The sequence below is a fragment of the Coregonus lavaretus genome (genome assembly GCF_964263955.1).
Source record: "Coregonus lavaretus genome assembly, chromosome: 4".
Classification (NCBI taxonomy): Eukaryota; Metazoa; Chordata; class Actinopteri; order Salmoniformes; family Salmonidae; genus Coregonus; species Coregonus lavaretus.
The window spans coordinates 73,534,535-73,558,605 of NC_139991.1; the positions used below are offsets into that span (position 1 = coordinate 73,534,535).

The following is a 24,071-nucleotide window of genomic DNA, read 5'->3' on the forward strand; positions in this document are numbered from 1 at the left end:
TTATTTTTAAAAAAGTCAACAGAAGTGACCCTCTCAGTCGTTCTACCCCAAAACATATCACAGGGGTGCACGTCCCTGGAGCCCCCACCCCCACACACACATTAACTTTGCCACCGCTGCTGAACAGAAATCCTATAGGAAACACTGCCCTGGCATAAGAAGATTAGATTTGCCCTTTCTGTTGGATAAAGTGAGATTATAAAGGGAGAAAAGCTCAAATGTATGAAATTCTCATTCTGCTGCAGCGCAAGAGGCCTTTGCACTGTCAGGTTATCCCAGAACGGTTTAGTTTTTGTCCATTTTCTATCTCTTTTTTGCATCTGTTTCTCTCTTATCTCCGTTACTACGGTGTCTGCGTCACAGAATAGTCTCTTTTTTTCCACCCGCTATTCAAATAATCATTCTCATCCACTCTCCGTTCAAATCAGGTGATTGAATCCGTCTAAAATACTCTCCATGTCAGAGGTCGTCAACTCTGGTTTTAGATATTTACCGGGTGTGCAGAATTGCTAGTTTGTTTCTGCTCTCTTGCCAACTCCTTATGGAATTTTAGACGGATTCTATCACCTGATTTGAACGGAGAGTGGATGACAATGATGCAATTGTTATTTGAATGGCAGGGGGTGAAGGAGGCTATGGTAACGACTATTCTGTGATGCAGACACCGTTGTAACACCGTAGTAATAACAACAGCACAAACATATCTGGGACCAGGCTACAGAATTTGTTGGTTTCGTGCTGGACTATTAAATGGCTGACCAGGGTTAGTGACCACTGCTGTACGTAAAGACCTGCTGCTAAGGGGTCTGAATGGAGATCAAGGCCTGCTAATCCCATAGGTAACCAGTTGTATGTGCCATCTCTGTCCAGAGTGTAACCTGGTAGAGGGGGAGGACCACGTGGAGGTGAACGGTGAAGTGTTCCAGAAGCCCTTTGTGGAGAAGCCTGTGAGCGCCGAGGACCACAACGTCTACATCTATTACCCCACGTCGGCCGGAGGGGGCAGCCAGAGGCTCTTCCGCAAGGTTAGGATGCATGCATGCACGCAGGCGCACACAAGATCAAGACATCCATCCATCCGTACATACATACACTATAAGTATGTGGACACCCGTTCAAATTTAGTGGATTCGGCAATTTCAGCCACACCCGTTGCTGACAGGTGTATAAAATCGAGCACACAGCCATGCAATCTCCATAGTCAAACATTAGCAGTAGAATGGCCTTACTGAAGAGCTCAGTGACTTTCAATGTGGCACAGTCATAGGATGCCACTTTTCCAACAAGTTGAAGTCGGAAGTTTACATACACCTTAGCCAAATACATTTAAACTCAGTTTTTCACAATTCCTGATATTTAATCCTAGTAAAAATTCCCTGTCTTGGGTCAGTTAGGATCACCACTTTATTTTAAGAATGTGAAATGTCAGAATAATAGTAGAGAGAATTATTTATTTCAATTTTATTTCTTTCATCACATTCCCAGTGGGTCAGAAGTTTACATACACTCAATTAGTATTTGGTAGCATTGCCTTTAAATTGTTTAACATGGGTCAAATGTTTCAGGTATCCTTCCACAAGCTTCCCACAATAAGTTGGGTAAATTTTGGCCCATTCCTCCTGACAGAGCTGGTGTAACTGAGTCAGGTTTGTAGGCCTCCTTGCTCGCACACGCTTTTTCAGTTCTGCCCACACATTTTCTATAGGATTGAGGTCAGGGCTTTGTGATGGCCACTCCAATACCTTGACTTTGTTGTCCTTAAGCCATTTTGCCACAACTTTGGAAGTATGCTTGGGGTCATTGTCCATTTGGAAGACCCATTTGCGACCAAGCTTTAACTTCCTGACTGATGTCTTGAGTTGTTGCTTCAAAATATCCACATAATTTTCCTTCCTCATGATGCCATCTATTTTGTGAAGTGCACCAGTCCCTCCTGCAGAGAAGCACCCCCACAGCATGATGCTGCCACCCCCGTGCTTCACGGTTGGTATGGTGTTCTTCGGCTTGCAAGCACCCCCTTTTTCCTCCAAACATAACGATAGTCATTATGGCTAAACAGTTCTATTTTTGTTTGATCAGACCAGAGGACATTTCTCCAAAAAGTACAATCTTTGTCCCCATGTGCAGTTGCAAACCGTAGTCTGGCTTTTTTATGGCGGTTTTGGAGCAGTGGCTTCTTCCTTGCTGAGTGGCCTTTCAGGTTATGTCGATATAGGACTCGTTTTACTGTGGATATAGATAATTATGTACCTGTTTCCTCCAGCATCTTCAGAAGGTCCTTTGCTGTTGTTCTGGGATTGATTTGCACTTTTCACACCAAAGTACGTTCATCTCTAGGAGACAGAACGCGTCTCCTTCCTGAGCGGTATGACGGCTGCGTGGTCCCATGGTGTTTAGACTTGCGTATTATTGTTTGTACATATGAACGTGGTACCTTCAGGCGTTTGGAAATTGCTCCCAAGGATGAACCAGACTTGTGGAGGTCTACAATTGTTTTTCTGAGGTCTTGGCTGATTTCTTTTGATTTTCCCATGATGTCAAGCAAAGAGGCACTGAGTTTGAAGGTAGGCCTTGAAATACATCCACAGGTACACCTCCAATTGACTCAAATGATGTCAATTAGCCTATCAGAAGCTTCTAAAGCCATGACATCCTTTTCTGGAAGCTGTTTAAAGGCACAGTCAACTTAGTGTATGTAAACTTCTGACCCACTGGAATTGTGATACAGTGAATTATAAGTGAAATAATCTGTCTGTAAACAATTTTTGGAAAAATTACTTGTCATGCACAAAGTAGATGTCCTAACCGACTTGCCAAAACTATAGTTTGTTAACAAGACATTTGTGGAGTGGTTGAAAAACGAGTTTAATGACTCCAACCTAAGTGTATGTAAACTTCCGACTTCAACTGTATTTCTGCCCTGCTAGAGCTGCCCCAGTCAACTAAGTGCTGTTATTGTGAAGTGGAAACGTCTAGGAGGAACAATGGCTCAGCCGCGAAGTGGTAGGCCACACAAGCTTACAGAACGGGATCGGCGAGTGCTGAAGCGTGTAGCGCGTAAAAATCGTCTGTCCTCGGTTGCAACACTCACTACTGAGTTCCAAACTGCCTCTGGATGCAACTTCAGCACGAGAACTGTTCGTCAGGAGCTTCATGAAATGGGTTTCCATGGCCCAGCAGCCGCACACAAGCCTAAAATCACTATGCGCAATGACAAGCGTCGGCTGGAGTGGCGTAAAGCTCGCCGCTATTGGACTCTGGAGCAGTAGAAACTGGTTCTCTGGAGTGATGAATCACGCTTTACCGTCTGGCAGTCCGACGGACGAATCTGGGTTTGGCGGATGCCAGGTGAGCGCCACCTGCCCCAATGCATAGTACCAACTGTAAAGTTTGGTGGAGGAGGAATAATGGTCTGGGGCTGTTTTTCCGGCTAGGCCCCTTAGTTCCAGTGAAGGGAAATCTTAACGCTACAGCATACAATTACATTCTAGATGATTCTGTGCTTCAAACTTTGTGGCAACAGTTTGGGGAAGGCCCTTTCCTGTTTCAGCATGACAATAACCCCATGCACAAAGCGAGGTCCATACAGAAATGGTTTGTTGAGATCGGTGTGGAAGAACTTGACTGGCCCTGACCTCAATCCCATCGAACACCTTTGGGATGAATTGGAACGCCGACTGTGAGCCTGGCCTAATCGCCCAACATCAGTGCCTGACCTCACTAATGCTCTTGTGGCTGGATGGAAGCAAGTCCCTGCAGAAATGTTCCAACATCTAGTGGAAAGCCTTCCCAGAAGAGTGGAGGCTGTTATAGCAGCAAAGGGGGGACCAACTCCATATTAATGCCCATGATTTTGGAATGTAGTATACATACCCACTCACTCACACACACACACACACACACACTTAGCCGTCAACATTCCTAACTAATGCCAGGAGTATTTCCTGGTCAGATCATGTGATCAGCAGAAACTGGGCACTATTCATAACTCAGTGCTCTAGCAGAATCTCTGCAGTATTAGCCCCTAAAACCATGTAATGCTAGCTGGAGGCTGCTGGAGCCTGTACAAGCCACTAATACCATGCAAGGCTAGCTAGAGACTGTACAAGCCACTAATACCATGCAAGGCTAGCTAGAGACTGTACAAGCCACTAATACCATGCAAGGCTAGCTAGAGACTGTACAAGCCACTAATACCATGCAAGGCTAGCTAGAGACTGTACAAGCCACTAATACCATGCAAGGCTAGCTAGAGACTGTACAAGCCACTAATACCATGCAAGGCTTTCTAGAGACTGTACAAGCCACTAATACCATGCAAGGCTTTCTAGAGACTGTACAAGCCACTAATACCATGCAAGGCTTTCTAGAGACTGTACAAGCCACTAATACCATGCAAGGCTTTCTAGAGACTGTACAAGCCACTAATACCATGCAAGGCTAGCTAGAGACTGTACAAGCCACTAATACCATGCAAGGCTTTCTAGAGACTGTACAAGCCACTAATACCATGCAAGGCTTTCTAGAGACTGTACAAGCCACTAATACCATGCAAGGCTAGCTAGAGACTGTACAAGCCACTAATACCATGCAAGGCTTTCTAGAGACTGTACAAGCCACTAATACCATGCAAGGCTTTCTAGAGACTGTACAAGCCACTAATACCATACAAGGCTAGCTAGAGACTGTACAAGCCACTAATACCATGCAAGGCTTTCTAGAGACTGTACAAGCCACTAATACCATGCAAGGCTTTCTAGAGACTGTACAAGCCACTAATACCATGCAAGGCTTTCTAGAGACTGTACAAGCCACTAATACCATGCAAGGCTTTCTAGAGACTGTACAAGCCACTAATACCATGCAAGGCTTTCTAGAGACTGTACAAGCCACTAATACCATGCAAGGCTTTCTAGAGACTGTACAAGCCACTAATACCATGCAAGGCTTTCTAGAGACTGTACAAGCCACTAATACCATGCAAGGCTTTCTAGAGACTGTACAAGCCACTAATACCATGCAAGGCTTTCTAGAGACTGTACAAGCCACTAATACCATGCAAGGCTTTCTAGAGACTGTACAAGCCACTAATACCATGCAAGGCTGGCTGGAGACTGTACAAGCCACTAATACCATGCAAGGCTTTCTAGAGACTGTACAAGCCACTAATACCATGCAAGGCTAGCTAGAGACTGTACAAGCCACTAATACCATGCAAGGCTAGCTAGAGACTGTACAAGCCACTAATACCATGCAAGGCTTTCTAGAGACTGTACAAGCCACTAATACCATGTAATTTCTCTCCTCCTGATCTTCCCTCTAGATTGGAAGCAGAAGTAGTGTTTATTCGCCCGAGAGTAATGTGCGAAAAACTGGATCCTACATTTATGAAGAGTTCATGCCAACGGATGGAACAGATGTAAAGGTACGTCCCATTAGCCAACAGCTGTTTGTGTTAAACAAGTGTTAAATGTATTTACTTCAGTGTTTTCCATTCTACTTCCGTTTTAGAGTCTATTTGCTTCAAAGCACAACATAATAGAATTGATGTGTTATGTAGGATTTATGTGTTGTGCCTCGCGGAAGACTGTCTCGGTTACAAAGATGAGGGGGGGAGAGTGACTGTGCAAATCCAGATTGCAGAGTCAGACGAAATAGGAGAGCTCCAACCCAGCAGTATATATATCATTATATTTATCTCATTGGCTCAGCTGAAAAGGGATCTAGCTAAAACCGCATATTATTTCTACGTTCCAAATGGCTTAGGGCCATAGGGTGCCACTTGGGACACAAGCTATATTTACTCTCTGGGACCAGCTGAAATAGGGCAGCTAAAAATGCTAATTATATTTACTTTGTACGATCAGGCACCAGCTTTTAGTTACACAGCTGAAAAACGACGAGGACGGTGAGGCCACTAGATTCAGTATTTCACACTGTGTCCTTTGCTTTGAGCACCACAGTGAGGTTGCGTACCAAATTGCACCCTATTCCCTATATAGTGCACTCCTTTTGACCAGAGCCCTACTCTCAGAGAACAATGGAAGTGGAATAGAAAAATACTTATTTTATTATATAAAAACGCTGGATAGGTAACAACCATACTTTTGTGCGTGGGGGGGGGTGGTGTCTGTGGGTGGGGGGGGGTGGTGGTGTCTGTGGGTGGGGTGGTGTCTGTGGGTGGGGTGGGTTTGGTCCCTAGGTGTACACAGTGGGGCCTGACTACGCCCACGCGGAGGCCAGGAAGTCCCCGGCCCTGGACGGCAAGGTGGAGCGGGACAGTGAGGGCAAGGAGGTGCGCTACCCTGTCATCCTCAACGCCCGCGAGAAGCTCATCGCCTGGAAGGTCTGTCTGGCCTTCAAGGTAACCAGGGACAACACACTAGCAACCATGACCTTAAGCTAGGCCAAGACTGTGTTTCTGCGTCCCAAATGGCAAGCTATTCCTTACATAGTGCACTACTTTGGAACAGAGCCCTATGACCCTCTTGTCCAAAGTGGTGTACTATCTAAGGAATAGGGTGCCATTTGGGACACAGACAGGGACTTGACTCATTATCCCAAGACTGGCTTGATTAAGGTGGACAGCCCTGTTGAATGGACCAAGCAAAGGTGATTGGGGTTGTTTAAAGAGAGTCGAGTGGCGTAAATGCTAGGAAACACTAAGTAGAAGTGCCCTAAGTACCCAAGTTCCCTAGAGACTAAATAGAATTTAGTGCCTAAATTGCAACACAGTATCAGAAATATCAAATAATATCAAGACATTACGTCTGTTTTCAATTATGGCCCAATAATGTGCGTTCAATCTGATTAATCAAATAATGTATTTAATATTTTTTGATACGATGTAAAATAAACATTTTTCAGTGACGATAGGTTTCAATTCCCTTATCTGCCTTACCAGTGAACCATAAAGGCATGCTTGTAACTTTAGATGGTGAGGTTAAATGTCAGATCTCGGATGCTCCGACCGTGGGGAGCATTTTCTCATTTTCACTTCTCCTTTCTCTTGACAGCAAACGGTCTGTGGTTTCGACTTGCTACGCGCCAACGGCCAGTCGTACGTGTGCGATGTCAATGGCTTCAGCTTCGTGAAGAACTCCATGAAGTACTATGATGACTGTGCAAAAATACTGGGGTCAGAATCCACATTTTGAAAAAAATATCTTTATTGTGCTAAGATTGATCATTTTACAGTTTGCAAATGATCATTTTGAAACGTGATAAATAATTTGAAGACCTGTTTGGGGCAGTAGCCAGCTATAGACAGTTGTGGTCTATTGGATTTCCCGTTCAGTAGCGACACTGTATAAGAGATATACCATATCTGAGCAGCCGTTAAAGAAAGCCTGCCCTATAACAGTAATCCTTCTACCCCCCTCCCCCACCAAAAAAAAAAAGGGAGTGGTTGTCCCACTGGCTATCCTAAGTTGAATGCACCAATTTGTAAGTCGCTATGGATAAGAGCGTCTGCTAAATGACTTAAATGTAAATATTCAAATGTTCTGTGTGCTTGATAGAGGATTGCTGCACCCCCCCCTGCCATTACTGCCAATTTTACGGGGTTGTGATCACATAACAAGGTTTCCAGGAAGCATTTATAAATGGTGGATAATGCATCATTTCAGTGGCAAAGTCACAAGGCAGAATGATAGAGAGGGTTATTCCAGGCAAGGCCTGAGGATATGGCTGAGTGCTGCTACATAACATGGACATGTCAGTGAGCCCATCATAGGCCTGTGCTGTAATTACAGTCATTGACTTACGCTGGGATCATCCATTGGTCCATATCTCTTCATAACCTGGCCCTCTCGGTTGATCAGGAACTACAAAGACAGAGAAAAGGAACTGAGTGATGTACATTGAAACTCATTCTGCATTAAAGATTCAGCCCGGGATCTTAAGCACTTACAAATTCGTAACATATTGTATTGCAAAAAAAAAACATTTTCTAAATAAAAACACGTGTAACATATCATGCAAAATGGATGACGTAGTGCACCATTTTCGGGGACCCGTTTTGGCTCATGAGCACTACCTTCAAAACTACTGGCTGAAATTATACAAAATCTCTGGAGCATCACTTTAAACGTCCATTATCTAACAGCAAAATCTGATAATAGTCAATAGGTGTTTTGTTTTCAATTCGTTAACCCCACAACTCCCCAACTCCTAAATGCAGAAAATATACTTCCATTTAAGTATGTATTTTTAAAACTGCGTTGTATTTAAGTCCCCTGTAGCTCAGTTGGTAGAGCATGGCGCTTGCAACGCCAGGGTTGTGGGTTCGTTTCCCCACGGGGGGCCAGTATGAAAAAATGTATGCACTCACTGAACTGTACGTCGCTCTGGATAAGTAAATGTAAAATGTAAATGAATTAAATAGGTTCAGTAATACTTTAGTTATAGATGCTTCATATGATGTCTTATGTTGCCTTATAAAAAAACACTGAAGAAGGTCTATGGACCGAACCATTGGCTGTGAGATCCATTCAAAAGTTTGTGGAGAAGCTTGGATCATTAGTGTGCTGGAGCTTCATTGTTTTTCTATTGCTTTATAGACAGGATGGAGTTTGAGTATTATGAAACTATATAAGGAAAGATATTGTTCACTGTATATCACAAGCTCTTGTGCTTTATTACACAATCGGTCCCCGATTGAAATGTTTCCGCTGATTTTTTTTTTTCTTCTCAGTTTGTCTGTCATAGTTGACGTGTACCTATGATGAAAATTACAGGCCTCTCTCATCTTTTTAAGTGGGAGAACTTGCACAATTGGTGGCTGACTAAATACTTTTTTTCCCCCCACTGTATTTATTTACCAGGTTATTGTTATCTATGCGCTGTTGAAAATGGTTTTACCAGAATAAAAGTAAGCTATCGGAAACAACTCTCATCTCTGGCTGTATAGGCTAGCTACGGAATGGGGCCAGCAATAGATGTTATTTGGATTGTTCAGGTTCACCATTGGCAATAGTTTTGGTAGTTTTGCTTTAAACAATCAGTGTATATGGTAATTTTTTTATATTACAAGGTCAAGTTAATAATTTCATAACGAAGACTGCAATCACTTTGCGAGGTGCACTGCATGGCCAAATCGGGAGGATAAAAGAATCTCACTAAAAACTTCCAAACGGTTGAAAATCATTTGTTTTTGCAGATTTTAATTTAGAATGGAATATTAATGTGTTTATGCAACAAATGTTATAGTGCATCGAACAAATCGCATCGATTCGTTTCAAACTAAAACGTATCATTCCTGTATCATATCGGAGCCCATGTATCTAGATCTATTCCCGTATCGAATCGTCTGGAAAGGGAAAGATTCACATCCCTATTATACAGATTCACAATGGTCATAAACAGCCTATTTAAGATGAATATATGTATTAGGCAATGCAGCACTAATAAAACCCAATACATCACTTAATAAAAAGCAGCTTCAAGTAGTTACCAAAGTGCTTTGTCCTTGAACTTACATTTTACATTTTAGTCATTTTAGCAGACACTCTTATCCAGAGCGACTTACAGTTAGTGAGTGCATACATTTTTTTTTCCTATTATTATTATTATTTTTTCATACTTCTGTAGAAACATCATCATGAGAGAGCTGGCTCCCCAGTTTTCTATCCCATGGTCCATACCTCTGGAGGCTGAAGATATCCCCATCGTCCCCACCACCTCTGGAACCATGTGCGTACTTACACACATTTTGATGATGCATTCATAGTGGATATAGCTGTTTAGCCATAGCAAATGTAGCCGTATATTGCCGTAAATTGGTGCACTTTTAGGCCCCAACTTGACTTTCATGCGCGTAACTCAAATGTTCCTACAATATCCTCCTTTGACATAATTGCATACATTTTAAATGAAGCGAAAAGATAAGCGCACATCTCAATAGGATTTAGCCAGCAATGCATAGAAAGTGGCTAAACTCCGCTCATAAGGTAAGTTGATATTCTTAACTGTTGACACTCTTAACTCAGGATGGAGCTACGGTGTGTTATCGCTGTGATTCGTCATGGCGACAGAACTCCCAAACAGAAAATGAAAATGGAGGTTCGGCACCAGAGGTACATGACACCTGTTCACACAGTCAATGTGTACAGGGCTACTATCAAACTACAGTACTGTTAAAATGGTGCTTCAGTATTGGTAAATGGAATGTTTTCATCACTGTAATGTATCGCCTCTTTTAGGTTTTTTGATCTATTTGAAAAATGTGGCGGGTACAAAAACAAAAAACTAAAGTTGAAAAAGCCAAAGCAATTACAGGTAAATAATACCTATTTGTGTCCCTTTCACGTTGTAGCTTCATCATGTGTTGGACAGTACAACTTACCTGCATCTCATTTGTTTATTTCCAAATCCAGGAAGTCCTTGATATCGCCAGACAACTCCTGGTCGAAATCGGACAGAACAACGATTCCGAAATCGAAGAATCTAAAGCAAAACTTGAACAACTGAAAACAGTCCTTGAAATGTATACGTTACTGCACATTCCCAACTATTTAATATTGGATTTAACAAACTGCTCTTACAACAAAATGTGTTTTGGTGTTTTGCTTTAGGTATGGGCATTTTTCTGGCATCAATCGCAAGGTTCAGATGACCTACCTTCCACATGGGTGCCCCAAAACATCCAGTGAGGAAGAAGGTAGGATTTGTTCTATCATGTGGCCTTTATATCAAATGTTCTCTCTAGTCTATGAACTGATTGTGTGTGTGTGTGTGTGGTTCTCCTGTGATTTACTGGCTCATTATGTGTGTATCTCTCCGTGTTGTCTGTGGTTGCTGTGCCCTATAGACGTGCGTAGGGATGACCCCTCTCTGCTGCTGGTGTTGAAGTGGGGCGGGGAGCTGACCCCGGCAGGCAGGGTACAGGCTGAGGAGCTGGGGAGGGCCTTCCGCTGTATGTACCCTGGAGGACAAGGTAACAACCACTATCCTCCACTCACCATTTTATAGACAAGGTAACAACGTCTATCCACTCAACACCTAAATGTTAAAGCAGTGGACGTCCTCACAGACGCACACTGACGTGTCAAAGCTGATTTGGTATTTTCCAGGCGACTACGCAGGGTTCCCAGGGTGTGGCCTGCTGCGTCTCCACAGCACCTACAGACACGACCTGAAGATCTACGCCTCCGACGAGGGACGTGTTCAGATGACCGCCGCTGCCTTCGCTAAGGTCTGTCTGACCGTGCAGGTTTTTAGAGACATTTCACTCCAAAATGAAAGTTGGTCAGATGTTTTCAGACCAAAAAACAAGTCTATTGTCAAGATAAATCCATGTCCCATACCATTGGTTGAGCCGATCCAGCTGTTTGCCTCTACCCCAAATGAATGGAAAATATCATCACAGAATAAAATCTGGAAATCTAATGGCACTTACCGTTTCCATTTAATTTTGGATTGAGGCATATCTGGATCTACTCAACAGATGATCTGAAATGTGGATGTATCTCAAAATTAGTCTACTTTTGAGGTCTAAAGAAAAACATCTGACACGCATTATTTTTTGGAGTGAAATGTATTTTTAAGAATGTTGTCTTGTCCCGTTAGTCAGTCAGTCAAGTTATAATACATAGCTTAGTGGTTAAGAGCGTTGGGCCAGTAACCGAAAGGTTTGAATCCCCAAGCCGGCTGGGTGAAAATCTGTCGTTCTGCCCTTGAGCAAGGCACTTAACCCTAATTGCTCCTGTAAGTCGCTCCAGCGTCTGCTAAATGACTAAAATGTCAATGTAAATATATCTGGTGGCATCCATTTAGGGTCTGCTGGCACTGGAGGGCGAGCTGACGCCAATCCTGGTGCAGATGGTGAAGAGTGCCAACATGAACGGGCTACTGGACAGCGACAGCGACTCTCTCAGCAGCTGCCAGCAGCGCGTCAAGGCCCGCCTCCACGAGATCCTGCAGAGAGACAGAGACTTCACCGCCGAAGATTACGAGAAGGTTGGGACTAAATGATGCAGCCTAAGTTCTGTCCTATCCATTTGGTCTGTGACTATTGTGACTGATATGGGCTGTGGAGAAAGCCACTCGGTGACAAAATATACGTTGGCGTTTGATCATTATAAGTAGATGGTCTACTGTTGTAAATAGATTCTCGCTGAAAGATTCTTTCTGAAAACGTCCAATGTCCCATTTTTTTCCTAGTCCTAATGAAAGAGTCCAAGCAGGATGCGTACGCTGACATGGCTCAGAGATGTGTAAAATACTGTCTCTGACTGTGGGTCCTTCAATGTCAGTGTGATTTTTGTCTGCACCATCCCTAATATTTCCTCCCTTCCTAGTGCTCATAGTATTTGTCTTTCTGTTCCCAGCTGGCACCCACCACCAGCTCCTCCTTGATCAAGTCCATGCAGATGATCAAGAACCCGGTGAAGACGTGTGACAAGGTGTACGCCCTAATCCAGAGCCTCACTCTGCAGATCAGACAGAGGATGGAGGAGCCCAAGTCAGCTGGTAAACACTCCGGTTCACATCTCCAGCAAAGATCCCCATTGAAAGGAATGAACTCCTGGGCTGCGTTCCAAATGGCACACTATACCCTTTTTAGTGCACCACCTTAGACCAGGGCCCACAGGGCACTGTAGGGAATAAGGTACCATTTGGGATGCTCCCCCAAACTTTGCTCTGAAACCCCATTTTAAGATCCATCATTAAGTGTGGTCACAGGTCTCTCTGTCAGAAGGGTTATCGTGGGTCACTGAGTCGATGGCTTGAATTGAAAGCCAGAGCTCTGATTTGGAGCAACAAGGGGCTTTAATGTGAGGTTAGTGATGGATGAGGAAATGGAGACCTTGATTATATCTGGTTTGGATTCTAAGGCGCATCCCACTCACTGAGTATGAATGAAAACCATAACACCCCCTCCATAGAAAAAATGGGTTGTCAGTCACTGTATTTTGACTAAATGTATATGATGTTTCGGTCGTCACGTGACCTTGATGAAATTAAAAGACAACAATGTAATGACTAATGATGTGTGTATATACTAGATGACTGGTAGGGGGCGCTGTTTTGAAGACACTGCACCTCCATCTTGGTACTCCCACACCGTTGTAAAAAATATTTTGTAAGCTATAGAAATGCATTTATTAATGTCTACATTTGTTTTTGCCACATTTATTAAATGACAGACACCTTAATGCATACATTTACATTATATTATGTGTGCTAAACAAATGTAGACATTTTGTAGACACAAAATATATAAAACAAATCTGTTAAAGCATAACTTTTTGAAAGTTAATGTTACTGTCACCACTACACCAAAAACATACTTAAAAACATGTCAATTAGTCCTTGAAATACTGTGGAATTCCATTCATTCCTATGGAGGACTGCACCTACTGGGGAGTGACAAGATGGCCGACCAGTGGCTTCAAAGCCTCTCATTGGCAAATACATCAGCAGTACAGGGTTTATATAAATCATTGGTAATGATGACACATGAATGTTAATGCAACATATACTCAGTGAAATGTATGTACCAGATGAAAGTAGATTACACTGATAATCACAGTTACTAAATAAAATAGTTTTGACTGTTTTCTTATTCATTATTTGACATTCCTCATACCTAATTTGCACCATATTTTACCACGATGTCTGTAAGTTATTGCAATATGAATGAAAGACGCTATATAATGAAAGACACAATATAATTCCCTCCATACAAAAATTGTTACATTTTATTTTTGACTACATTTGAATTATGTTTTGGGCAAAATGTCACTAAATGTGGTAGTTGCAGTATTTGTATGACTTTTAACAGTAAAAAAAATAAAAAATAAAATAAATAAAGTCATAACTTTTTGTCCTGCACCTATAGTATAACGTAATGTACATTTGAAAACACTACTTTCTAGACATCCAGCTGTACCACAGCGAGACCCTGGACCTGATGCTGCGGCGCTGGGCCAAACTGGAGAAAGACTTCCGGATGAAGAACGGTCGCTACAACATCAGCAAGATCCCCGACATCTACGACTGCATCAAGTACGACGTCCAGCACAACAGCTCCCTCAACCTGACCAACACCATGGAGATCTACCGCCTGTCCAAGGCCCTGGCCGACATCGTCATTCCACAGGTATGTTCGGGTTTGGAGCAAAGATTTTACGATTAGCGTTTATGTAGCTGCCGCCATTTCACAAAGACTTTACAGTGATGCACAGCAGACGTACAGGACCAGTATACTCACCGTACATCGTGGTGAAGTTTGGAGTGATCGAAGCATTTAGGGTGGGCAGCCCCTATTACATTCTCCTTATAGATATACAGCTTACATATCTTATAGTGTCACCAGATAGACTAGTAATCGTTGTTTGATTAAAGGGACATTTGTTTTAGTGGCCAGAATGTTATGCTCTTGTTGAAATGGCGATGTTCTAAAAACATGGTATCTTTTTTGCACCCCTGTCCCATCAGGAGTATGGTATCGCTCAACCTGAGAAGCTGGATATCGCCAAGGGCTACTGCACCCCCCTCATTCGCAAGATCCGCTCCGACCTGCAGAGGACACAGGACGACGACACCGTCAACAAACTGCACCCTGTGTAAGACACACACACACACACACCCCATCTCCATTTCTCTTAACACGTGGAGTCAGCGTCCTCAGAGCAGTATCCGTATTGGTCTCCCTATGAAATACAATTGCAGTTCTGCCATGTGTGTTGTCCAGGTACTCCCGTGGGGTGATGTCCCCGGAGCGCCATGTCAGGACCAGGCTGTACTTCACCAGTGAGAGCCACGTGCACTCCCTGCTCTCCATCCTCCGCTACGGAGCCTTCTGTGACGTGAGTCCTCTCTAACATTGGTCCTGAACTTCCATACTGTTACATTTTTGCGTTGTATTGATTTAACCAGTTTAAAGGCCATTAGAATCCACCAAACATTAATGTATAGTGCATATATGTATTAGTATGATATGTCACGTTTTTTTTTTTACAGTCATATTCTATTTTTGTCTACCAAATGTAACCGCATTTTAACCAGAAAATGCTCTTTTAATATGGCTTTAAATATGTCTGAATCCCATGTTTAACTGTTGCTCATATCCCAGGAGACCAAAGATGACCAATGGAAGAGGGCCATGGAGTACCTCAAGGTGGTCAGCGAGCTCAACTACATGACACAGATTGTAATCATGCTTTACGAGGACCCTAACAAGGTACTGTAAGGTCCAAGTCTATGCCTGTGGGTTGTTGGTTATATTAACTAGCACCCAGAAGTGATAGGTGCTGATACCAGCCAACACCCTATTTATTACCAACACCCTCATTTATTACCAACACCCTCATTTATTACCAACACCCTCATTTCCAAGTCATCACACAGCCACTGTAAGCGGGATTGTTGGAGTTTTTTTTCCATAGACGATGTAGGATAGATCTCTCTCATGTCTATTTACAGATGTACTTCAGGATGAAACCTGAGGCAGACGTAATGGTCATACTAATGTTGCCAATGGGTTGTTTTGGCGCTCGGTATTATGGGTCATAGAGGTAACGAGGCGCTTTCATCTCTTAACTGTTCTGTGATATGTTTTTGAGGATAACACCTGAAAGTAATATATAAATAAATATATATATAATTTGGTGGGAGCTTATATTTGTCCTATTTCACACATGTACAAGTATGTATTATACGTATGTGTGAATTGGAAATGTTTTTTTTGCATATCCCAACTTCTCCTCGGAGGGTGGGGTCACGGCCAGGGTCTGCCATTTTCAACAGCTACCCTGTAGCAAATTAGGGTTAATTGCCTTGCTCAAGGGCACAGCAACAGATTGTTTTCACCTTGTCGGCTCGGGCATTCAAACTAGCAACCTTTCGGTTACTGGTCCAACACACGCTAGGCTGCCTGCCATCCTATTATCACCAGCACACCATTGTATCATTACTCTAGGACCCCTCGTCTGAGGAGCGCTTCCACGTGGAGCTGCATTTCAGCCCGGGAGCCAAGGGCTGTGAGGACGACAAGAACCTACCCTCTGGGTTCGGCTACAGACCAGCCTCTCGAGAGGTAAGGGGGTCCCGGTCTCTGAAGAAACCATGTTTGTTATTAGATACAATGAAGGTCTTTAAGGAATACCTGGGATAGGATAAAGCAATCCTTCTACCCCCCCCCCCTAAAAAAAAAAAAAAAAAAAAAAAAGGATTTTGTAAAGTGGTTATCCCACTGGCTATAGGGTGAATGCACCTATTTGTAAGTCGCTCTGGATAAGAGCGTCTGCTAAATGACGTAAATGTAATGTAAATGTATTTTGTAGAAGTGTGCAACCACTTTTATGGGTGGCATATGGTGAATGCTGATGTAGTTACTGGGGAAAAATATCATAGAAAAGCTTATTGAGGTTAAAAGTGTTTTATTATGAGTGTGAGTTGTGTAGTTAATATTAGTATTCGGCTTACTCACATCTTGACAGGAAGTAGTTAAACTTAGACGCAACATGAATGGGCCTATACCCTGTTTTTTTTAACTCCATTGTGTGCTTTTTTCGGATTCATCTGGAATTCCTGGTCTTTTCTAGACCTCGGGAAATCAGAAATATAATGTATTTCTTTGTCTCATGATTAAAGTGGACTGTAACCTTCCTTTCCCTTATACTTAACGTTCTACCAACTGTATCCCTGTCATCTCCAGAACGAGGGATCAAAGAAGAAGTCTAAGGAAGACAACGACGAGGAGTCGGCCGCCGCCAAGCGGGACGAGCCGGACCGAGCAGCCCTAATGATGTTCAGGCCCCTGGTGTCTGAACCCATCTACATCAACAGGAAGTGCCCGCTGCCCCGCTCCAAAAAGATTGGCTCTGTGGAAGTAAGTGCCACCTTTCAGGTCCAGTTCAGAACACACAGGTGGTATACAGGAAGGACTGTATACGCGTAGAGCTTAGAGTCGGAAAGACAGATGTACTCTACAGTAGTCACATGCTAGCTACGTAGGTGATAAAAAAATGCCTGGTTAGTGGTACTGCTCTTGCATGTCATTGCCTTGAATGAATATTTGGGTTAGTACTGTGTAGTGTTGTATGTTTACAGCAGAGCTATGCAACAGAATATAACGATGTGCACTGTAAAGGGTCACATGACTAGTCACCAGACACCTTTTGGAATTTAAGCTTACTGTGTTACTTGTTACAGTGATATACCATTACACTTAGAACAAGGAGTGATTTTTTTTAAGGTCTCAAAACAATGCTGGTGTGAGTACGTTATTTCTCTCGATAGCCCAGCCGCGAGCAAGTAACAATTGTAAAATGTATCTTTGATGGGCCATCTTTGCATGAACGCACAAAATTCCCTCAAAGGACGCACTTCGCTATTCTAAAAGTGGCGTGGACCTTGGTCGTTGAGAGAAATGAAGTGCCACGTTAGCGATGAAACTTTCAGCAAACTCACCTCTGAAGGTTGTTGCCTGAATTTGCAACTTGATGTTTTGGTCTGCATCTTCAACGTCTTTGGCTTGCAATTTACAGATTATTGTATGATTAGTATGTCTGTATATTCAGGTTGATATATTGAATTGATTTTGAATGTGACATTGAAATCTATTTATGTGTACCCACCCACCCACACACACAACATTGCTGTATGTTTGTGAGTGTGGTGAGTGCATGGTAACTTCTACTGATCTTTGAAAATGTTGTAAAAACTAATCAATTTTCACTTTTTTATCTCAAGAAGTGGTGGTCACAAACACGTTTGTATAAAAAATATTATAATCTGCATTCTACACTTTATATCTTTATAACATTCAGCTTGATGCAGTCACTCAGGTTATAAGTAATAATGTAAATTATTACAATTTTTTTTTTTTAAAGGTCTAGAAGTCAAAGTTATTTGCTGGACTTGGATTGAGTATTTAGCTAAATTCATATTTACTGTACCCTCTAATCGCCATTGCCCATACTTCAGTAATGCACTAAGTCACATCACCACATTACACCTTGCATGTGCATAAGAGTGCAAAATATATATTTAACAGTTTGTCTCCTTCAGATCACAAAGAAATGTTCTGCGAGCAGCGTGTACCATCACTTTTGCCGAACAACAACCCTTATGTTTCAAATTCACCAGTTACACAGCAACATTGCAAATGTTAATTCAACACCCAGTGTCCATATTGTCCCACACTACACAGAGCTTATATTACACTTTCTGTACTTTCACAGAGTTTGAAATAGTTGAAAATGTATATTGACCAACACTGGTTATTGTTGCATTCACTTTACACTTGTGTAAGTGTTAAAATCAACTCAAACAAGAGTATATTTTAAACTCTAATTGTTGATTACATTGTAATACCTGGCGGCAGTTAGCCTAGCGGTTTAGAGCGTTGGGCCAGTAACCGAAAGGTCGCTGGTTCGAATCCCTGAGCCGACTAGGTGAAATTGTCTGTCAATGTGCCCTTAAGCAAGGCACTTAACCCTAATTGCTCCTGTAAGTCGCTCTGGATAAGAGCGTCTGCTAAATTACTAAAATGTAAATGTAATACTGCTGGGTGTCGGGGTATGTATTACAAAAGCAACTATCGCTGTTTGTCTTTTGACTAATAGTATTATAGTGAATATTGTCCCTCACCCACAGTATTATAGTGAATATTGTCCCTTACCCACAGTATTATAGTGAATGTTGTGTCTAACCCACAGTATTATAGTGAATGTTGTGTCTAACCCACAGTATTATAGTGAATGTTGTGTCTAACCCACAGTATTATAGTGAATGTTGTGTCTAACCCACAGTATTATAGTGAATGTTGTGTCTAACCCACAGTATTATAGTGAATGTTGTGTCTAACCCACAGTATTATAGTGAATGTTGTGTCTAACCCACAGTATTATAGTGAATGTTGTGTCTAACCCACAGTATTATAGTGAATGTTGTGTCTAACCCACAGTATTATAGTGAATGTTGTGTCTAACCCACAGTATTATAGTGAATGTTGTGTCTAACCCACAGTATTATAGTGAATGTTGTGTCTAACCCACAGTATTATAGTGAATGTTGTGTCTAACCCACAGTATTGTAGTGAATGTTGTTCTAACCCACAGTATTGTAGTGAATGTTGTGTCTAACCCACAGTATTGTAGTGAATGTTGTGTCTAACCCACAGTATTATAGTGAATGTTGTGTCTAACCCACAGTATTATAGTGAATGTTGTGTCTAACCCACAGTATTATAGTGAATGTTGTGTCTAACCCACAGTATTATAGTGAATGTTGTGTCTAACCCACAGTATCACATGGTGTTGGCAGTACACTGTTAGATGATTTTAACTTGACTTAATACATTACACCAGCTGTATGCTGACACTAATGCTGAGAGAATAGTCTGCACACATCAGCTAAAGTTGCCCTGAGCTACATTTACTTTAAAATGTATTCATTGATTGATAATTAGCTGATCGACCAACTTGTGCCAGGAGCACAGAATTGACTTGAACATCAATATGAACCGTAAATGGAGAATTTAACAATTGCGATTTACATTGATTTGTTTCTCTTTTTCTTTTCTTTGTTGCTTTCCTTTTAGTCCCCATTGCAGCCAGACTTTATCAAGACCGCAGCCGGCAAAGTATGACGATACATTATACCAAAACCCAAACAAACTAAAAAAAAAAAGGTCCTACTTGTGAATGTTGATGGGACACACACATACGTTAGCTGGGGACTGTTTTTTTTTTTTGTAATGTTGCATGACTGTGCTGTTTTTGCCCCCCTCTCTCTCACTTCCAGGAAGAGAGCCCCCTGAGTGTGTCTAACCCTGACTCTATTGGTAACTGGCTTCATTACACCTGTGGTGTTGGTACTGGGCGTCGAAGACGCAGATCAGGGGACCAAATCACTTCCTCCCCTGTCTCCCCCAAATCACTGGCTTTCACATCCAGTATTTTTGGCTCATGGCAACAGGTTTTTACCCATTTTAATTTATTATCCACACAAACAGATGACACCTACTCTTGTTCATGCGCACTTAAAAACACTGCTGCAGTCAGCAAGGACACCTAATCAGCAGATTAATGTAAAGACACCATTTTTACCCCCATTCATATATTTTAAAAAATGTGTGCCATTTTGTTCATAATTTTTTTAAGGGCTAAATGATCCTGTGAAGAATGATTCCTTTTTGTCTAATTTTTTGGGGTCATTTGGCTCATTGGGTCCATACAGTGAAGATGTTAACTCTAACACAATAATTTTAGCTTTTAGTGTCTTCCATTGTAATAGCATTGCAATTCAAAGATTGCTGGCTATGGGATACTCATTTTCCACTGTATTTTTTATTTTATTTTTTGCAACTGACATTGTTGCTCTGCTGCCTTGGTGGAATTCACACTTTCCTCACAATGTGGCCACAATGTCTACTAGAGGTGCACCTAGACAGTTTTACAAATACTTTTTAAAACTGCTTAGCGCCAACCAGCTAAAGAGACACTGTCTGTGGCTCTCTCCCTGGTTTCATCTTTGTTGAGGTTTCCCCCTGTTTTGTCATTGTACCCCGGATAAATATTTTGTTGGTTTTAGTTTTTTTTGAGTTTTTTTTACATCATATTTATTTTAGTTAATACCTGCTCATGGACTCTTCAATTATGGCTGAGTGAAATATATTCCACTATATTGGTATCGCCAAGTACGATGTATAGTTAAAACTGTCCGTGACATGAAACACATTTGTTTTTATTAACCTAAAGCATTTACACCAAATATTCATTCACTCATTCATAACTTGAGCAAAGAGTTTGTGTGAAATATTTGAAACACCAGAATGTATGTCCTGCTTTTGTCATGCACTTTCACCTTCTGTCAACATGGAAAGCCATAACTGAACCAGTCTGTCAGCACGGTTTGGTGACGTTGTTTTTAATCCCATCTAAGAGACTAGGTAAAGACCACTCTTTATATTCATCTGCTGAAACAGACATTAGCTGTCCTTCGCGACTCACTCGGTTTTGCTGTTGAGTGAGAATTTGAACAATAATCTGGGCCATTATCAGAGTGGCTAGTGTGACTAACATGCAGATTTTGGAGATCTGTTTGGGGTGGGATGTCCGTCCTAAGGTTGCCTGCCGCTTGTGCCTCCAAGAACATTGGCCCAGCTTGGCTGCGATGCAACTTAACACACTTGTTTCTAATGCTTTGCACAAATGAAATGTAGAGCAGGCTATTTCAACTACATTTCTTGTCCCATTTGCCAAATGGAAACCACCCGATTTTAATGTGAAATTGGCTGTATTTTATACTTTTGACCAATTCTTTTGACCAGATTATATTAACGATAGGGCCATGGAAGTCATCCTATATAGGGGAAATGCAGTGTGAATATTTAAAGCAGGTCAAAGGTTGACACTAAATCATATATATATATATATATATATAGAAAAGCAATAGCTTTCAATTATAGCAGTGATCAATAATAGTATGTATTATAGAACATTATAGTAGTATGTATTATATTATAGTATGTATTATAGTATATTATACAGTGCATTCGGAAAGTATTCAGACCCCTTTTTCCACATTTTGTTACGTTACAGCCTCATTCTAAAATTGATTATCTGCACACAATACCCCATAATGACAAAGCAATTTTTTTTGCAAATAAATAAAAAATAGATACCTTATTTACTGAAGTATTCAGACCCTTTGCTATGAGACTCGAAATTGAGCTCAGGTGCATCCTGTTTCCATTGAGATGTTTCTACAACTTGATTGGAGTCCAACTGTGGTAAATTCAATTGATTGGACATGATTTGGAAAGGCACACACCTGTCTATATAAGGTCACACAGTTGACAGTGCATGTCAGAGCAAAAACCAAGCCATGAGGTCAAAGGAATTATCTGTAGAGCTCCGAGATAGGATTGTGTCGATGCACAGATCTGGGGAAGGGTACCAAAAAAAAGCGACGCTCCCCATCCAACCTGACAGAGCTTGAGAGGATCTGCAGAGAAGAATGGGAGAAACTCCCCAAATACAGGTGTGCCAAGCTTGTAGCGTCATACCCAAGAAGACTCGAGGCTGTAATCGCTGCCAAATGTGCTTCAACAAAGTACTGAGTAAAGGGTCTGAATACTTATGTAAATTTGTTATTTCATTATTTTTATAAATGTGCGAACATTTCTAAAAACCTGTTTTTGCTTTGTCATTATGGGTTATTGTGTGTAGATTGAGGGAAAAAAAACGAACAATTTAATCTATTTTTAGAATAAGGCTGTAACGTAACAAAATGTGGAAAAGGTCAAGGGGTCTGAATACTTTCGGAATGTACTGTATATTATTATTATATGTATTATAGAATATTGTATATTATAATATTATGTATTATAGTTTATTGTATATTATAATAGTATGTATTATATTATGGCTGTATGTGTGGCGGCACTTTAAATGTCTTCATCACACCGTCTGTACAGTATCTAACCGTCTACATTTACTTCACACTGATGTCATTTAGTAGAACTATATCGTATAGGGTATACCCTACTGTACATCATTAGACTGGTCAAACATACAACGAAGGACAATTTATGTACATTTGCCTCTGACTGGCATTTGAGAGATTTTCAGAGAAACTCTTTATCTCACTGGTGTAGAGGTGACACCATCACGAGTCTCTCAGCCAAACTCAGTCGGCTAGGCCAGCTCTCCAAGGGGTTGAACAGACCCTCACAGTCTCTCAGCCAAACTCAGTCGGCTAGGCCAGCTCTCCAAGGGGTTGAACAGACCCTCACAGTCTCTCAGCCAAACTCAGTCGGCTAGGCCAGCTCTCCAAGGGGTTGAACAGACCCTCACAGTCTCTCAGCCAAACTCAGTCGGCTAGGCCAGCTCTCCAAGGGGTTGAACAGACCCTCACAGTCTCTCAGCCAAACTCAGTCGGCTAGGCCAGCTCTCCAAGGGGTTGAACAGACCCTCACAGTCTCTCAGCCAAACTCAGTCGGCTAGGCCAGCTCTCCAAGGGGTTGAACAGACCCTCACAGTCTCTCAGCCAAACTCAGTCGGCTAGGCCAGCTCTCCAAGGGGTTGAACAGACCCTCACAGTCTCTCAGCCAAACTCAGTCGGCTAGGCCAGCTCTCCAAGGGGTTGAACAGACCCTCACAGTCTCTCAGCCAAACTCAGTCGGCTAGGCCAGCTCTCCAAGGGGTTGAACAGACCCTCACAGTCTCTCAGCCAAACTCAGTCGGCTAGGCCAGCTCTCCAAGGGGTTGAACAGACCCTCACAGTCTCTCAGCCAAACTCAGTCGGCTAGGCCAGCTCTCCAAGGGGTTGAACAGACCCTCACAGTCTCTCAGCCAAACTCAGTCGGCTAGGCCAGCTCTCCAAGGGGTTGAACAGACCCTCACAGCAGCTGTGCTAGAAGAGGCTTCCAATTGGCTCATTCATCCCCCCCCCCCCCCCCCCCCCCCCCCCCTCTCTCCCCTGTAGCTATTCCCCAGGTCGTTGCTGTAAATGAGAATGTGTTCTCAGTCAACTCGCCTGGTAAAATAAGGGTAAAATAAATTCAATATAAAAGCACCACTTACTGTAATGTGTGTTTTCTCTATGGAGCCTGGTTGATGGTAGTCACTAAGGAGGGTCTGCTGCCTTACTAGACAGGGGTTACCCTCCCCGGCCCTCCAGGTGAGCTCTGTGAGGTGTGAGAATGGGCTCATAGTGTGCTCATGGTCTTCAACCCACTGACCCAGACCAGGATCCTGCTGTGAGGTCCGCCCCACTCCACCTCTACCTCCCTTCACCCCAAAAAAAAAAAAAGGGCAGAGGATCCGCTCATTTCAAGTTTGTCTCGTTTTCTTTGTCCGTGCACGAAACGGTGATATTAACATCTTGGAAAGGAAAATGAGAACACCAAAACCCTCAACTACTTTCTTCTTCATGTTTTGTCTTCACTTTGACCTTTTGTTTTGACACGTGTGTAATGTGTATCTTGGTTAAAGTTGTGCAGTCTTGATTGTTTTCTGTTGCCATGTCCATCCTAATCCCTCAACTCCTGCATCTCTCTCACCCTCATCCCTCAACTCCTGCATCTCTCTCACCCTCATCCCTCAACTCCTGCA

The 24,071-nt window shown here is 42.3% G+C and overlaps 1 protein-coding gene across 5 annotated transcripts in view; it reads left to right on the forward strand.

Annotated features, from left to right (window-relative positions):
- ppip5k2 (diphosphoinositol pentakisphosphate kinase 2) overlaps positions 1-24,071 on the forward strand; it is an 82,172-nt gene that overhangs the window by 35,355 nt on the left and 22,746 nt on the right. For 3 of the 5 annotated variants that reach the window (XM_084160169.1, XM_084160171.1, XM_084160173.1), the window contains 21 exons: positions 871-1,025; positions 5,324-5,425; positions 6,203-6,364; positions 7,017-7,138; positions 9,592-9,693; positions 9,990-10,076; positions 10,203-10,278; positions 10,377-10,486; positions 10,575-10,660; positions 10,811-10,936; positions 11,073-11,194; positions 11,776-11,958; positions 12,330-12,471; positions 13,881-14,104; positions 14,443-14,570; positions 14,699-14,813; positions 15,080-15,187; positions 15,926-16,042; positions 16,664-16,837; positions 19,553-19,594; positions 19,756-19,929. In XM_084160169.1, coding sequence (XP_084016295.1) covers positions 871-1,025; positions 5,324-5,425; positions 6,203-6,364; positions 7,017-7,138; positions 9,592-9,693; positions 9,990-10,076; positions 10,203-10,278; positions 10,377-10,486; positions 10,575-10,660; positions 10,811-10,936; positions 11,073-11,194; positions 11,776-11,958; positions 12,330-12,471; positions 13,881-14,104; positions 14,443-14,570; positions 14,699-14,813; positions 15,080-15,187; positions 15,926-16,042; positions 16,664-16,837; positions 19,553-19,594; positions 19,756-19,929 — 2,657 coding nt within the window. The remainder of the gene's footprint in view (positions 1-870; positions 1,026-5,323; positions 5,426-6,202; positions 6,365-7,016; positions 7,139-9,591; positions 9,694-9,989; positions 10,077-10,202; positions 10,279-10,376; positions 10,487-10,574; positions 10,661-10,810; positions 10,937-11,072; positions 11,195-11,775; positions 11,959-12,329; positions 12,472-13,880; positions 14,105-14,442; positions 14,571-14,698; positions 14,814-15,079; positions 15,188-15,925; positions 16,043-16,663; positions 16,838-19,552; positions 19,595-19,755; positions 19,930-24,071) is intronic. The other 2 variants (XM_084160170.1, XM_084160172.1) reach the window with 2 other exon arrangements.